We start from the raw sequence: 15,947 nt of genomic DNA, 5'->3' as shown, positions 1-15,947 counted from the left end.
TCCCCTATTTATCATCAATGATTAAAAAAAACTTAAACAAGATTCTAATAGAAATATTGAAAATTTATAATACAAAAAAAATTAGACTGGAAATTACGTATGATTTGTTGCATAAGTTGAAATAAAAAAACTGCTATATACAGCTTAGATTCTTTTTATTTTATTTTACTGATAAGTGAATTTCAGCTGGCACCAAGAGATATATGGACAATATATATTCTAAATCTTTTTAGCAGATTAAAAATGAGTAGTGTGTATTAACTAGAAAAATGCGTACAAAGTTATATATTTAAAGGTTCCATGGATAATTAGCCTAATTAAACATATAATATAGTCAATACGTAGTTAATATTTAACAAATTCCCACAAACCTCTAAAGGCAGTAATTTTTTTTTACCTATTAAATACAGAGTATTGAAACACAATAATCCCTTTATTAATTCAACGGTTACCAAAAAAAGAAGGAATAAATATAAAACTCCTAAAAAAAACCCCATAAGCTATTACCAATTCTACCGTCTGACCATTTAGGCCACACAAGACAAAGCACTTAACCGAGATTTAAAATTATTTTAAAAAAAAAACACTGTTTAACCGTTCTACTATGCGTTACGTAAAAGATTCCATTGCAAACTTTTTTTTTAGACCACTGATGTGGGACCCTCTTACGTAGCGCGTTGTTGCGCTGACTCATAGAGTGGCCTCAGTAATAAAGTTTAGCAGCGAGGCGTGGTGTGACGAGGACTTCGAGCGGAGACGCTTTCAAGTTCAACAGCCCAGTGGTCTCGCCCATATCCACCGCTTCATCAGAAACCGTCGTGATTTCAAACCCATGAAGCAAAGAAGCGAGAACTAGCTGCGTGACTTGGATAGCAAACGATATCCCCGGGCAGATTCTCCGGCCAGCCCCGAACGGAATAAACTCGAAGCTCTGTCCCACGAAGTCGACGTCGCGGCCGCTCTCGAGGAATCGCTCCGGCGCAAACTCGTTGGGGTCCGACCAGACTTTCGGGTCTCGTTGGAGCTTCGAAGCGTTGACCAGGAGACGAGTCCCGCTGGGGACGTGGTAGCCGGCGATCGTGGTGTCTTGGGAAGAAAGACGAGGGACTAAGAGCGGTCCCGAAGGGTATAAACGTAATGTCTCTTTTACGATGGCTTGGAGATAGGCAAGGCTTTTCAAGTCGGATTCCTTGACTCGCCTCTCTCGACCCACTTGCTGGTCCAGTTCTTGCTGGACTTTTCTTAGGGCGTTTCGATTGTTTAGAAGCAAAGCCAAACCCCATATCAAGGTCACCGTAATCGTGTCGGTCCCTCCTAAAATCAGACCCTTTGTCACGTAGTTCAGGAAAAAAAAATTAGCTAATATATATATGTAGAATCATTTGCACGGTGGAAATTAATGATACTCTAGAGGATAAACGATAAATTATTAACACGTATTATATTTATTTAATATATAATATTTTTAATACATAGCATATATTCGTCCATATTGATTCCCTGACAATGGAAAGTAACGTGCCTGTACTTTTCATTGGCTTTATCCTATAATTGCTCTAGATTCATTGAAGATAGGAATATATAATGGATCCATCAAGTGGTACTGTGGTAGGGCCATGGGGTGGAAGAAAATTACAAATTAAATGTGAGAGAAATAGGACCTTAAAAAGTCTGGCGGAAAAATTAAAAAAAAAATAAATATCAAATAATTAGCAAATTAATCAACTAAAACTAAAATAATTTTTAATTAGTAAATTTTAGATAAATAATCAATATTTTGTAATTTTAAATTTTAGGTAAATAACAAACATTCTGATTGAACATTTCAATCAATTTACGCGTGTAAATATTTAGTGACTATTTACCAAAAATTTATCAAATGTTGGTTAAATAGAAAATCAAAACCGTAAATAAAACTATATATCTAATAGACCTTTTAAATATTTTGGTTCTGTAAAGAAAAATAAAAATAAAATTATGGTGCTATTTTTTTTTTCTCTTGGACTATAGGAATAGAACAAATTAAAATTTCTTTAGTTTCAACACTATTGACAGAATAATAATAAAAAAAAATTCTATTATGGTTATTCATGAAGTGAAAATTCTAGTATCTTTCCAACATTGTTCATCTAATTTTTTTTTTCTTTTAGGATAATAACATATATTTTAAATTTAAATTTCCTTAATTTCGTGAATAATGTCGTAAGAACCAAAAGAAAAGTTTCACTTCCATTAAACTTCTTATAAATGACCGGAAGTCTTCCTTCCGTTAGAAAACGGAACTTCTACTTAATAAAAGTGGAATTCCTTTCTTTGAATTCAACTTTTAGTAGCGATGCTAATTTGGAACTAGGACTAGAACCTGTTCCAAATCAGCATCAATGTTAGAAGTTGAATTCAACAAAGAATGAGGATTATTTAGGATCAAGAGTACATACCAAGCATGTTGACTTGTTAACTATATCATTATCAAAATTGGAAATCTCTTGGGAGCCATCGTCATCGTCGTCAAGAAACGAAAGCATGACTCCCATGAAGTCGTTCTCAATTCTACTTCTCTTATGCTCGTCCAACCATCCCTGAGCCAGTTCGTCCAACTCTTTCCCCGTCCTTTTCATGTCTCTCTCGAACCCCCCAAAATCCAACCATCTTAGCCACGGAATCGCATCTCCGAGGACGTACGTTCCTGCCAGCCTAAAAAAATCCCTGATTGCCTCCCTGAACCGCTCATCTCCATCGTCTCTCTTCCCCACGACCATCCTCATCGAAATGTTTAGAGCCAATTCACTTAACCAGTCCTTCATGTCCACCAAAACCCCAGGGATCTCGGACATGTCCAGCCTAATGTTTTTTGTGACCTAAGGAAATTTTTTGGAATAAGACATAGTAGAATCAGTTCTTTAGCTAAATAGTCAATTAAAATTAATGAATTTATAGAATAGTCAATATTTGTTCAACATCGGTTAAATAACTATAAGAAAAAAAAGTGCAAGTGAAAAGTGTTGTTAATTTTTTTTTAACTCTGTCGATACATTTTTTTTTAAAGTGAGTAAATTATTAAAAGTTTTAGACTAACGTACAATAATCAGTAATGAAAAAATGAAGAAAAGAACATAGTTAAAAAACATTCTGCTTGTATTTTTTTTTTATGTTCATTTAGAGAATATCAATTTCTAAAATTTCTATAATTATACATATATTTAAATTGAAACTATAAACAAAACCCTTATATTCCAAATGTAACTGTAAACAAATAAATAAAAAACTAAATAAAATGTTAAATAGAAAAATATAAATAGTATTGAAAAATAACTGTTTTAACAGTCCGATTTACGAGATTAAAATTCAGAAAATTAGAAAAATAGCTAATTTAAACGTTTGACATTGCTAAATAGCCAACATTTGGTATTAATTAGGTAAATAACCGTAAATAATGACTGACCTAATATATAGAAGTGACTATTGATCTAAGATCTACGTCTGTAAATACATAAAAATGGTTATTTATCTAAGATTTACCAAACGTTAGCTATTTAGTAATATCAAACGTTTAAGTTGCTATTTTCCTAATCGACCCTTAAATTTTTTTTATCAGTATTTGTGAAATAAAGTTTCAATATGAACTTTTTTTCTTTTTTAGTTTTTTTATATATAAAAAGTAACATAAAAAAGAAAAGAGCCTCCCAAATTAGGGGCCTAAAGCAATTGTCTCACATGCATAATGTTTAGGCCGTCCTTGCTCTCGGACCACCGTTTGTGCATGGCTCTGATAGATATCTCGACCTCCGACTCCCTAACGCCGTCAAACATCCCGAGCCTGTGGCTCGAGAGCAACTCTTGCGTGGCGATCTTGCGAAGCTTTCTCCAGTACGGACCGTAAGCGCTGAACCCGAACATGGCGTAGTTGTAGCCCATGTGCTCTACCGCGATCGCCTCTGGACGGTCAGCGAAGACCTTGTCGTTGGCTGTGTAACACTCTTTGGCTATTTCCCAGTCGCTCACGACTAGGGCTTTGTGAACACCCATTTTGATGGTGAAGATCGGTCCGTACTTGTCGGCCAGTTTTCCCAAGGCTATGTGAGGCGGTTGCGAGCCTCCGAGCAGAGGAAGATGGCCGATGATAGGCCACGCGCCGCCGGCTTTTGGTGGTTCTGGATTCCGGGCAGAAGATCTTGGTTTCCATAGGAGTCTGTAGATTATTATCAGTGAAAGACTTAGAGCAAAGAGTGCTGTTGTGGATAGAGAAGGAACCATGTTAGAATAAGGGTTATCGGTGCGAGTGTTCATGGTTTATTGAGTTGTGCAAAGTATACTTTAAAATATTATCCTCTACTATATACTGATCATCTATAGACAAGTTTCTGTCCCTGTTTTAAAGATATAATTTAATAATGGAGTTTTGTTTGGTCCTTGCGTTGGCTCAAGGACGGTGGAAATAATAGAAAAAATTAAATGTAACGAGATAAAATTATATTATTTAATACTTATCTCGGTATATAAAATAAAATAAAAGAGATAGCTAAAAACAACAACAATAAATATAAAGGTGAACTTAATATTTAGCCCAAATAGACCCCCTTTTAAATTCTAACCAAACTATTAAAAATCTATAATAATTGTGATTCAGCCTTGGGGTTATTTGTCTCATTTCTTTTTTAGAAATGAAACGACAGAACCTTCGTTTTATTTGTTCCACGTACTAGATTAAAATTTAATGATAGTTATTGTTATTTTGTTTGCTGGGATAAAGTCGAATGACCCAATATATGAAGATTTATTGAAGTATAATGGTGGTTTAATGATCTTAGTACAACCGAACATAAGTAAAACATAGTTAGTACTTAATTATCGTTATAGAAAATAAGATTTATTGTTGTTATTGGTGTTGCAAATAAGATTAATTATTGTTATCGTTACCATAAATAATACTTATTGTTACGTTAGTAAAATTAATCATTGTTATTGTTACATTAATAAAATTCTAACTGTTATTATTGTTACATTAATAAAATTCTAACTGTTATTATTGTTACGTTAATAAAATTCTAACTGTTATTATTGTTACGGTTAATAAGAGTAACTATTATTTTTGTTACAGTTAATAAGATTAACGATTGTTCTTGTTACTGTTAAAATGATTAACTATTATTGTTCTTATTACGATTAATAAAATTTAAATTTTATTCTTGTTACAATTATTAAAACTAATTGTTGTTCTTGTTAAGGTTAATAAGATTAACTGTTGTTCTTTTTACAGTTGATAATATTAAATGATGTTCTTGTTAACGGTCAATAATATTAACTATTATTTTTGTTACGATTAATAACAAGATTAAAGATTAACTGTTACTCTTGTTAATAAGATTAACTATTATTATTAATAAGATTTATTGTTGATTTAAAAATTAGTTAGAAAGGTAGTATTGGAACCTATTATAATATTGACTATTCTCTATATTAAAATGATAATTGGACTATAATTTGCCCCTAAAATATAGCTAATTATTACTTACAAATCTCTAATAATAATAATAATAATAATAGTCTACAACAACAATAACTTTAAAAAACGGAAAAAGCCTTGCAAAAAAAAAATAAAACAACATAAAACAACGTGTGATACACAATAATGTAAATAGCTTTAAAAAAAAAGAAGTACAATGGAATAGGAATACAATTACAAAACGTCCAAAAGTTTCACATCGAACAAACACTAATATGGAGAAAGATATTTACTATAAATTTCAATAAAAAAAGATGTATTATAAATAATGTAAAATATATAATTTATTATGTATAAGATACATTTTACGATTGTCCATACAGCTCGGTAGGCAAACGAGGGGTGACAAGAACATTAAGCGGAGTGGCTTTGAGATTGGTGAGCCCAAAGCTCTCCGTCATATCAACGCTGTCATTTTGCGGCGTTGAGATGTCAAACCCTTGAAGAACCCTAGCCAGCGTTAAGTTGAGCAATTGGAAAGCAAGCGAGATTCCCGGACAGACTCTTCTTCCGGTTCCGAAGGGAATCATCTCAAAATGTTGACCCCTGATGTCCACGTCACGGTTTGTTGTGAGAAACCTCTCGGGCTTGAACTCAAGAGGCTCGGGCCACGAAATCGGGTCGGTTTGGATCTTCCAGAGGTTTGTGAGGACCTGGGTTCCTCTTGCCACGTGGTAGCCGCCGACAGTGCAGTCTTTCGTGGCGAGGTGTGGCGCGGAGAGTGGGGCCGGGGGGTACAGCCGGAGAGTCTCTTTGACTATTGCTTGAATGTACGGAAGATCGGCGATATCAGATTCGTCAATGACCCTGGTCTTTTCGGATCGGCGGTCGAGTTCATCTTGGGCCTTTTTCAACACGTCGCGGTTGTTGAGTAGTAGTGATAGCGCCCATGTTAGGGTTACCGTGGTCGTGTCTGTACCTCCAGCGATCAGATTCTGTGAAATATTATTGTCTTCAAATGCACTTAATTACCATGTTTGAGGTTAACATATTTGGTAAATATATATATTATGGGATAAACAACGAATATATTTTAATCTATAATCTTTTCTTTTAATTTGTGTTCTTGAATTTTTTTTCTTTTTCTTTATTTTAACCTCTTTAAATAATTGTGTTGAGAGTTTCAATCAAATTTCATTTTATAAGTTTATATCTATTTTAAATATGTAAATCGTACAAAATATATTTTCAAAACCGATTGATTTGTAAAATAGTTAAGTTTTTAACAAAATAGTTAAATTTATAAATTTTTATGACTATGTAGCTAGAACAAATGTCACTGATATTTAATCGTGTACAACTATATATAACTATCTTAAGGAGCTTTATTTGTATTTTCCATAACATAGTTAATAAGGAGCACCTCTCCTTCAACTTTCATCCTGGAGCCGCCACATGGCGCTGCCAAGAGACGACACGTGGCGTTTTTTTTTTTTCACCCCTTGGCCTTTGATTTTTTTTTTCTTCCAACACTTGTCCTGGCGATTTTTTTTTTTTCAAACCCTTGTCCTTTAATTTTTTTTTTTTCGACCCTTGGCATTTGATTTTTTTTTTCAACCCTTGGCTTTTGATTTTTTTTTTCAACCCTTATCCTTTAAATTTTTTTTCCTCCATTTCTCATCAACATATTTTGTATAATTTTTTTATGTATATTATAATCATAATTACTAATACTATATTATACTATATTAATAACATACATTATGTATATGTTTATATATATATTATTTGAAAAACTATACATAGATTTTATATTAATATAAATATAAGAAACTTTTTTTACTTTCTATTTCTCTATATCTTTTTTTCTTTATTTTATCAAAATTTAACTTCAACTTTTATTTAACTAAATTTTTTTCCCATTATAATCATAATTACTAATACTATATTATATTATATCAATAACATACATCATTTGGATTATATGTTTATATATATATATATATATATATATATATATTTGAAAAACTATGTCGTATTAATATTATACGTAGATTTTATATTAATATAAATACAAAAAACTTTTTTAATTTCTATTTCTCTATATCTTTTTTTTTATTTTATCAAAATTTAACTTCACCTTTTATTTAACTAATTTTTTTTTTCCCATAATACTTTTAAGAAATCTGACAGGTAGAAAAACATGCTGTATTTTGAAAAACTTTGAATAATAAAAGAGTTTTTTTCCCTACCTTTTGTTATTTTTAAAAAATCATTGACAACAATTTTGCTAAATTTAATTTAATACAATTAAAAATCTTCACCTTATTTTATTTTCCTTATTTTTATTTTTCACCTTTTGTTTAAAAACAATCATAATTTTTCTAACTCGTTGTTAGAACTAGTGTTTTCAATAAAATAATTAGTTATATTACTAAAACAAGCATTAAATACTTTAGTGTTTTAAAAGTCTCTACCTTTTTCTTTTAATTAACTTATATACGAATTTTTTCCTGAGGGCCTAAAAGTCTAAAATTATACTCTAAATGGGTATGAATATGATACATAAAAACAGAAGTTCAAAAGCCAAAAAGCAACTATCCGACGACCACAAAAAAAAAAAAAAGTGAGACTGTAGATAAGATGTCTATGTTGCGTACGTACCAAAACTGTTGATTTGATGATTGTATCATTGTCATACTCAGCAAAGGTAGAGCCCTCAAGCTCAGAAAGCATGACATCCATGAAGTCTAGCTCGTTTCTAGCATCAACACCGCTCATGGCTTCTTTCCTCTGCTTGTGCTCTTCAAGCCATTGACTAAAGATAAGATCCAAATCCTTTGCTATTTTCTTCATGGCCTTCTCGTAGCCTCCCAAATCCAACCACCCGAGCCAAGGAATCGCATCTCCGGGCACAAATAGCCCAACGAGACTAAAGAAGTCGTTCATCGCCTTCCGAACCATTCTCGATTCGCTCGAAGCATGGTCGCTACCGCCATCGGTGAATGTGTAGCGCTTACCCGCAACCATTCTGAGGATCAAGTTGAGAGCCAGGTTCCAAAGCCACTGCTTCATATCCACCGAGACGCGGCTCGATGAATCGCTCTTATTTGCCGTCCAGTGTTGGTGGAGCTCCTTCAAGGACACACCCACCTCGGAGGCTCTGACGTGTTTGAGCGTCTCTAGCCGTTGGTTCGAGAACAATTCGACGGATGAGATCTTGCGTATCTCGCGCCAAATCGGGCCATATGGCAACAACCCGAACATGCCTATGACCTTCGCGGCCATCAAGTCCGGCCGCGAGGCCAAAGCCAAGTCGTTGGTTGTGAAACACTCCTTAGCAATCTCGGAGCTGCTTATCACCAGGCCTTTGTGGGACCCGATTCGGATGGAGAAGATCGGGCCGTACTTATCCGCAAGCGCGCCTAGGGTTTTGTGGGAAGGCGTTGGGCCTTTTAGCAAGAAAATATGGCCAAATATTGGCCAACCTCCAGAGGCCTCTGGGGGTGTAGCTTTTCCCTTTTGAACCACCCACTTTCTATTGATACAATAATAATAGGATATTACTAACAGTGCTATAGTAAATGGCAGAATCATCACTAATGATCTTAGATCATAATGAAGCAGTGAAGAAGCCATAATTATAAGATAACTGTAGAGGGGATATATTCGGATTTATTTCGTTACAGGCTGTATTTATAATAGATATAAAAATAGATACGTCGCAGCCTTCCATCGAACAACCTAGATGAGCTGTTCAAATTGTCTTCTCTGCCTAGCTATGAGCTATCAAACAAAAACCTAGAAGAGACGTTCAATAATGGAGATACAAACTTAGAATAGTAGTTTAAGTGTACTAATATTATTAAGGGGACATAAACGGTATATTAGATTAATATGATATCGACTCTTGAACTAGTATATAACATAGTAGTAGACTTATTACTTAGTATACGCTTATCAAATCAGAAACGGAATCAGTAATAGATGATTAATAAGCTTATATTTATATTAATTGTCAGATTATTCTTGTACTTAAGATAATTAGTAACTCGATCAACAAAAACGGTTTATAAACTATGTGGTGTTTATATGAATCAAGAAGATACAGCTCATTGTCATTTGTGAATAAATATAAAATAGAAACTGAAATGAGTTGGAAAAAGCATGAAAAGTGGGAGAAAAAAAGTTGCAAGTTAAATCTGGCCGGTGCGGAACTAGGGTTAAGAAATCGTTGAAGATATATTGACATGTGGCTTTGAGCGCTCAGATTTAGATTTTCTTGCTGTGGTTTATTTGATCCTTTAAAGCATATGTCGTCCGTCTTTTTTATGTGGACTGGACGATAAGTAGGGCCATCTGCATTTGTAGCCACACTTCAAGTTAGTAAAACAGTATGTACACATTTGAGAGTTACTCTCAGACTCGGACACATTATAGCATCCAAATTTTGACTTGTAATTAACTTGTTAGTAGTACACATTTGAAAGTTACTTAGACTTCAATCATTAGCTATAGAAATTATAACTTATTTGAAATTGTCTTCTCAACAGCAGCAATACAGATTTGAAAGTTGCTTAGACTTTAATCATTCGCCATAGAAATATTACTAAGACTTTAAGTTTGGAACCTAACAAATGAAAATTTGAGTGAATTATAATGAAAATTTAAGGAAAGATTTGAGAAAAAAAAATCATAAATCTATGTTGGGTTAAGGCCGTTTGGTAAAAGGGACATAGGGTGGATAGATTAACATATATTTGTTGTCTCGTATAGAGAGGAGGGAAAATCAAGAGGAAGAGATTAGGAGGGATTGATTTTCTAAGGCCCATCAAAATTAACCCCATCTTATTTGGATGGGTTAGGAATGATGGAAATCTAAAACTCCGTAATTTTCAAATATAGCAGTTATTAAAATATTACTACTATATGTAACAATAATGATGATAAAGTAATTTTAATACAATAGGTATTTATCATTCCTCTCTCTATTTTTTGTTTATCAAACAACATATGATGGAGAATAATCTCTCATATTATACCAATCAATTTTTTAAATTTCTCTTTTATTTCTCTTCCATCATATTTAATTCATCCGCTCATTTTTTCCTCACTCCAAACCATGCTAAGGAAATAGAATGAAATGGCGGGAGAAGAACGTAGATTGCACATGTAGAACTTTGAATTAATTTAATTTTATCCATAGAATAGAAAATTTTGAACTAGCCCATATAACTATATATATTATAGCTCAACTATATATATTTGTAATTGACAACGTCACTACCATTAAATTTAAAATTTCAATCTAGCAAATCGCACAACATTTGTATAATTTAAGGTATAAAATATTTATCTATTTTTATGCCAAAAAAAATTGCATGGCCAAATTTACTAATATATATAGTTATATATTTATAGTCTTATAAACATAATAAAATCTTCATGCATTTTGTAAACATAATAAAATTTTATGTACTCAATTTTTAGTTTACTGTAAGTAAATAGTCATGCATTTTTATTAACATTATCAAATTTACGTAATACAGAAAGGGATTATTTATGAAATTCTGATTAGTCACAAAGGTAAGATGTCGCACACAATGTGTTGACAATGTGTCCGACAACTTGCTTGAACACAGATAATGGATAATCAACAAACAGTGCGACAAATAATTAAACGACACACAATATGGTTACCCAGTTTGGTGCAACATCACCTACGTCTGGGGGCACTCTGCCAGTGAAAATGATTTCACTATATAGTAGTCAATAGTACAAGCAATGTCTTATATGATTACAACACAAAATCAACGCCCTAGAGACTATTACCACGAGTGAATACCTAGACCAGGAACTCCCCCTGAATTTGAGATCCTCCTCAATTCCACTCTTCGAGCAAACGCCTATGTTCGGATGACTTTAGTCTTCAAACGCACGTGAGTCTTCAATCACGTAAACACAGAACCCAAATCATTCAAACACTCGATCTTTTTGGAATAGTATTTGGTGAATGACACAGCTCTTATCAAAACACAAAGCCTCCCAATCCGCCGGTCTTGCACGTCTAGGAGCTCTAAGTATTTTGATAAAGTGTCAGACTGCTAAGGGGGTAGCGCAAGGCTTTTATAGCAGCTGTACAATTACCTGGAAGTGTATCTAGGGTTTTCTTACCCATTCTAGCAAGAATATCACGCAGTAAAGTCACCAGCGAGGCAATCTGACAAAACCGGAAATTTGTCAGAAATACTGTCTGCGCACAGGAGGAATGATGTCTTACCAGAAGGTAAAGCATGAATATCGACATCTTTCCATACAACTTATACTAAAAAATAAAGCCAACATATAACGTAACAACAATTTAGAACTCGAATTGTTCACACGACACATCATCCGAATGTTTTTTTTAAGAAAAAATATTCAAAAAACTGGTCAAAGTTACCCAGCTAAAATGTGGCAAAAAACACAGAGGAAGCAGGTATGACCAGTTGCTCTGTGTGACACAGCAAAAAAAAAACAAAAAACAAAACTAAGTGGGACCCGCTACTTTGTCTTATTATTTAATCCTTTTTCTTGTTTTGACTGTCTCTGCATCAAGTCGCACACACAAACAAATTACGCAGCATGTTGACATGTGGATTGTGGGTCCCAAGCTCTTCAGCGAGTTTTCAAGTGGACATATAGTATATAGTATATACACACAGTGGAGTGTCCATGTGGTAGGAGCTTCGGTTGAGATGGCTCTACCTTATAGGCTCATAGCAAATTGTGGGAACCGCCTTATCCTTGTCACTAAAAAAAAAAAATAATAAAAAAAACTAACCACATTATCATTTTTATAATTAATATTTAGAATTTATAACTAAAGTTTATAATTCTCTTAGCTCATCTCAAACTCAAGTCAAATTAGCATGAGAAGTGACACATTTAATATGAAGATCATTCCAACCCACATTAAATTACATCAAATTAATGTAAAATTTGATGTAATAAATAATTTCACACCAAATTTAATGTGAAACTATTCATCAACACCAAATTGGTGTAACACAATTCTTATTTGCAAATACATCCTTTTTTTATTTTGACCGTAATTTAAATCATTTATAAAAATAAATTACATATCATTAATTAAAAAAGGGTAAATAATATAACATTAAAAAAGTACATAAACATTAATGAAACACAATACACACTAAATACAATACCACACAAATTACACTAATAAACATACAAATATATTCTGAATAAAAATTAAACTTAACACACACGACATTATAGACAAAACAAAATAAAAGTGCATGCATAATCATATAAAACACAAATTTAAATTACTTGAACAAAAGTATTATTCTTTATTTTTTTGCTTTAATTTATTTTGAGCATTTAAGTTTACTCATGAAAAATAATGTTAATGTAAAACCTATGAATAAGACATGTTTGTTTTTTCAAGGTGATTTTTATTTATTTATCACTTTTGTGATATTAACATAATATTTAATATTATTATAAATTAATTTGATATTGTTGATATAGAAAAAAATAATATAATATTTATAAGATTACTATTTATATATAAAAAAAAAAGTAATCGAGGAGTTGATACGCAATTACTATGAAGTAATGTCGTGGGTTGGAATGAAAATACTGTTTGATGTGATAGTTGCATTAATTTAGTATAAAAGTTGCAGCAATTTGATGTTATTAGTTGGTTATGGTCTTTAAAAAAAAAGTGACAGTATTGGCCAATATTATAAGATATATTAGCAATGCAAGCGCATGTGCCACTATTGACCAATATTGCATAATTTAGGATAAATTCTAAATGGCATGTATTTCTGCAGTCTATGAGACTTGAACTCAGGACCATCAAACGATGTATGTGTGAGATTCTCATATTAAATTGATTTCGACATATATATAAAACATGTAAAATTTATTAAATATATATATATATATATATATATATACATATATATATATTTATTGCTAACATATTTTATTTTTTAGATATTGTTAACATATTTTTATTCTGTGAGACCAAGTTATTGTTAAGACTTTACAACTTAATAATAATAGTGATGATTTTTTTTTTATATATAAATATAAAAGTTACCTGGGCTTTTAATAGATAATGGGTATGAAATTCAAGAGTAAAAATATTTTACATCTCTTAACAAGATAAAATGATATTTCAAAACAACAATGATTCGATTATAGAATTGGAGTGTTTGCACTGCCAAAAGTTCAACAAAACCTCGAACTAAGAACCCAATAAATGACTAAGTCATCAACAAGGCTTAGAAACTTAAATGCAAAAGATAAATTAAAGTAAAATTATCATCTTCTCTAAAAAAAAAACACACCACAAATCCTCTAATCGCAGTGGAACTTTAATAGTAGTAATGATCTTAATTCTTATTTTAAACAAAAATCATTTTAATTGCTTATAATTAATAAGTGTTAATGAATTTATGGGTTTCTAACTTTTCTTCTTAAACCATGTAGTTAATAACCGTTAATATTTATCAATAAATTATTTAGGGTTATTAATTGCAATTAAAAATTATAAACAAATACGTGGAGAGAGAAAACGAGAAAAATACGACAAATATGAAAAAAATAGAAGAGTAAAATATTTGATAGGGGTAATTTAGTATTTTGATTAAAATCATTTGTCATAAAAATCGAGAAAAAAAAAACATAAGATTGGGTAACGGGAAAACAATACAACCTAGTCATACTATTAGAATAATCCCAAAAACTTACGTACTATGCTCGCATCAACAATGTGAGCTTTGGAATGCTCGATGACAAAATTAGCCAACTGATCCCAATCCTTGACATATGTAATGCCTTTTTTTTTTCTTTTTTTTTTTCCAATCGCAATCGTGAGGCGTCACTTGTCGATGGCTAACCCATTGGAGCTGAATGTCGCTTTGGACGAGATCTTGAGACCGGAATGTCGACAAAATTTCGTTGACTTTTGAATTTTGAGAAATCTAAGATTCGTTCATACTTTTTGTTTAAAATACTCTTAATAATTGTTGAACATTTGGTTGATAAATATAACTTATTACGAATCTAGTAACAAAATAGCGAATTGGAAAAAATCTATTAGCAAAATAGTAACTTATTCTCGGTTGAAAACAATGGCCGGCGATTTAGGGTTTCGACAGACACCGCCGTCTAAATCTGGGTTGAAGAAGATCGTTGATAAATAATGGATTGCGTGAATCCGAGGCCATTTGATTACCTGTGAGTTATTTTATTGTTTGAGATGAATATGGTCCGGACTGAAGTATCGAAGCAATTGTCGTCTGTACGAATATGTACTCTCTTTTTTTTTTTTCTTTTTTTTTCAAAGTTCATGGTACAAGTCGATTCTCCACCATGATTGTGATAAATGTAAGGGGTGTTTTGAGATTATGGGCTTCCTCGATGTACCGCTTTTCCATGGAAACAGAACTTTACGAGGGGGTACTTTGTCATTTGTCATTCCTTCATTGTTGATTAATATGTGATTTGTGTCGGGTCAGCTTGAAGATTTGGGATAGGATTATGCCACTGCTGATGCACTATCTCTCGCTAACTAAAACACACTGTATATTTGTGATAATGGCTTTCTTTGTTGTGACTGTTTTGAGATTGAGGCTGGTTTTACTCAACTCTCGTTTCTGAAACGAAAGTGGCATCTCAATTAGGCCATGATGACCTAATAGGTGTTACACCAAGGAGATACATATAAATTCCTAAAAAATCGGAGAAGAAGATGATAACGAGAGATGGTGTGGTTTCGATATCCAGATTCTCAAGGAGATTGAGAAGATGACTGCAATTAAAAAGATGATGGAAGCTACTCTGTGCTACAGTGTACTGGTAAGACATGTCGATTTTCTTTTACTCCAATTTCGAAAAACTATCTGATAAAAAATGGTTCATTTCTAAAGCATCAGAGGAACTTTACTGTTCTTGCCAAATTGGTGGGCTGATTTCCGCTAATCCAAGTATATACCACCAGGTGATTGCTCAACGGTCAACAGATATAATCCAAAATCTACTATTAGAGTACATCATTCTCCAAGGGAAGGTAGCGCCAATGATCGAGAACACAAATACGTTGAAGAGTCATGTATCAAGTTACAAAATTCTGTAAATGTGGTAGTGTTACTCGGTTCCCTTCTCAAGAATTCTCAAAAGGGTCTGCTTCTTCTTTCCCTGGGTTATATACATTTTTGGTCTGATTTAAATTTCATTGATTATTGCTCTCTTATTTTCGATCTATATTTTTGTAGGCTTGAAGCAAACTGCTATTTACTTACAAAGTTTTTGCTACAAAGAGGTCTATGGAATGCTTTCTATTCCCCGTCAAGGGTCTTGTGTACGCAACATCAAGTGGATGTACCTTTTGGTCGAGTAGGTTGGAATTCACGAAGTAATGATTTTCATAAAAACATATGATCTACATGGCCTCTGCTATGTAGAGGTGTATAGCTCAGTCATT

General features: G+C 32.6%; 1 protein-coding gene and 1 pseudogene across 1 annotated transcript; both read right to left on the bottom strand.

Moving 5' to 3' along the window:
• Window positions 1-414: 414 nt before the first annotated feature.
• Window positions 415-4,287, bottom strand: LOC149392229 (demethylepipodophyllotoxin synthase pseudogene; annotated as a pseudogene).
• A 1,333-nt stretch (window positions 4,288-5,620) lies between these two features.
• On the bottom strand, window positions 5,621-9,092 carry LOC149392228 (cytochrome P450 CYP82D47-like). The gene is made up of 2 exons (XM_089620317.1): window positions 8,108-9,092; window positions 5,621-6,438 (listed from the first exon to the last, which is right to left on the bottom strand). Exons 1-2 carry the CDS (start codon window positions 9,080-9,082, stop codon window positions 5,809-5,811), a joined length of 1,605 nt encoding a protein of 534 aa, XP_089476443.1. The 5' UTR covers window positions 9,083-9,092; the 3' UTR covers window positions 5,621-5,808.
• Between the last annotated feature and the right edge of the window lie 6,855 nt (window positions 9,093-15,947).

This window comes from Urtica dioica, chromosome 7, assembly GCF_054948205.1.
Source record: "Urtica dioica subsp. dioica isolate 48M chromosome 7, U.dioica_male_clone48M_v1_H2, whole genome shotgun sequence".
Taxonomy (NCBI): Eukaryota; Viridiplantae; Streptophyta; class Magnoliopsida; order Rosales; family Urticaceae; genus Urtica; species Urtica dioica.
This window is presented reverse-complemented; position numbering and strand designations above follow the sequence as displayed.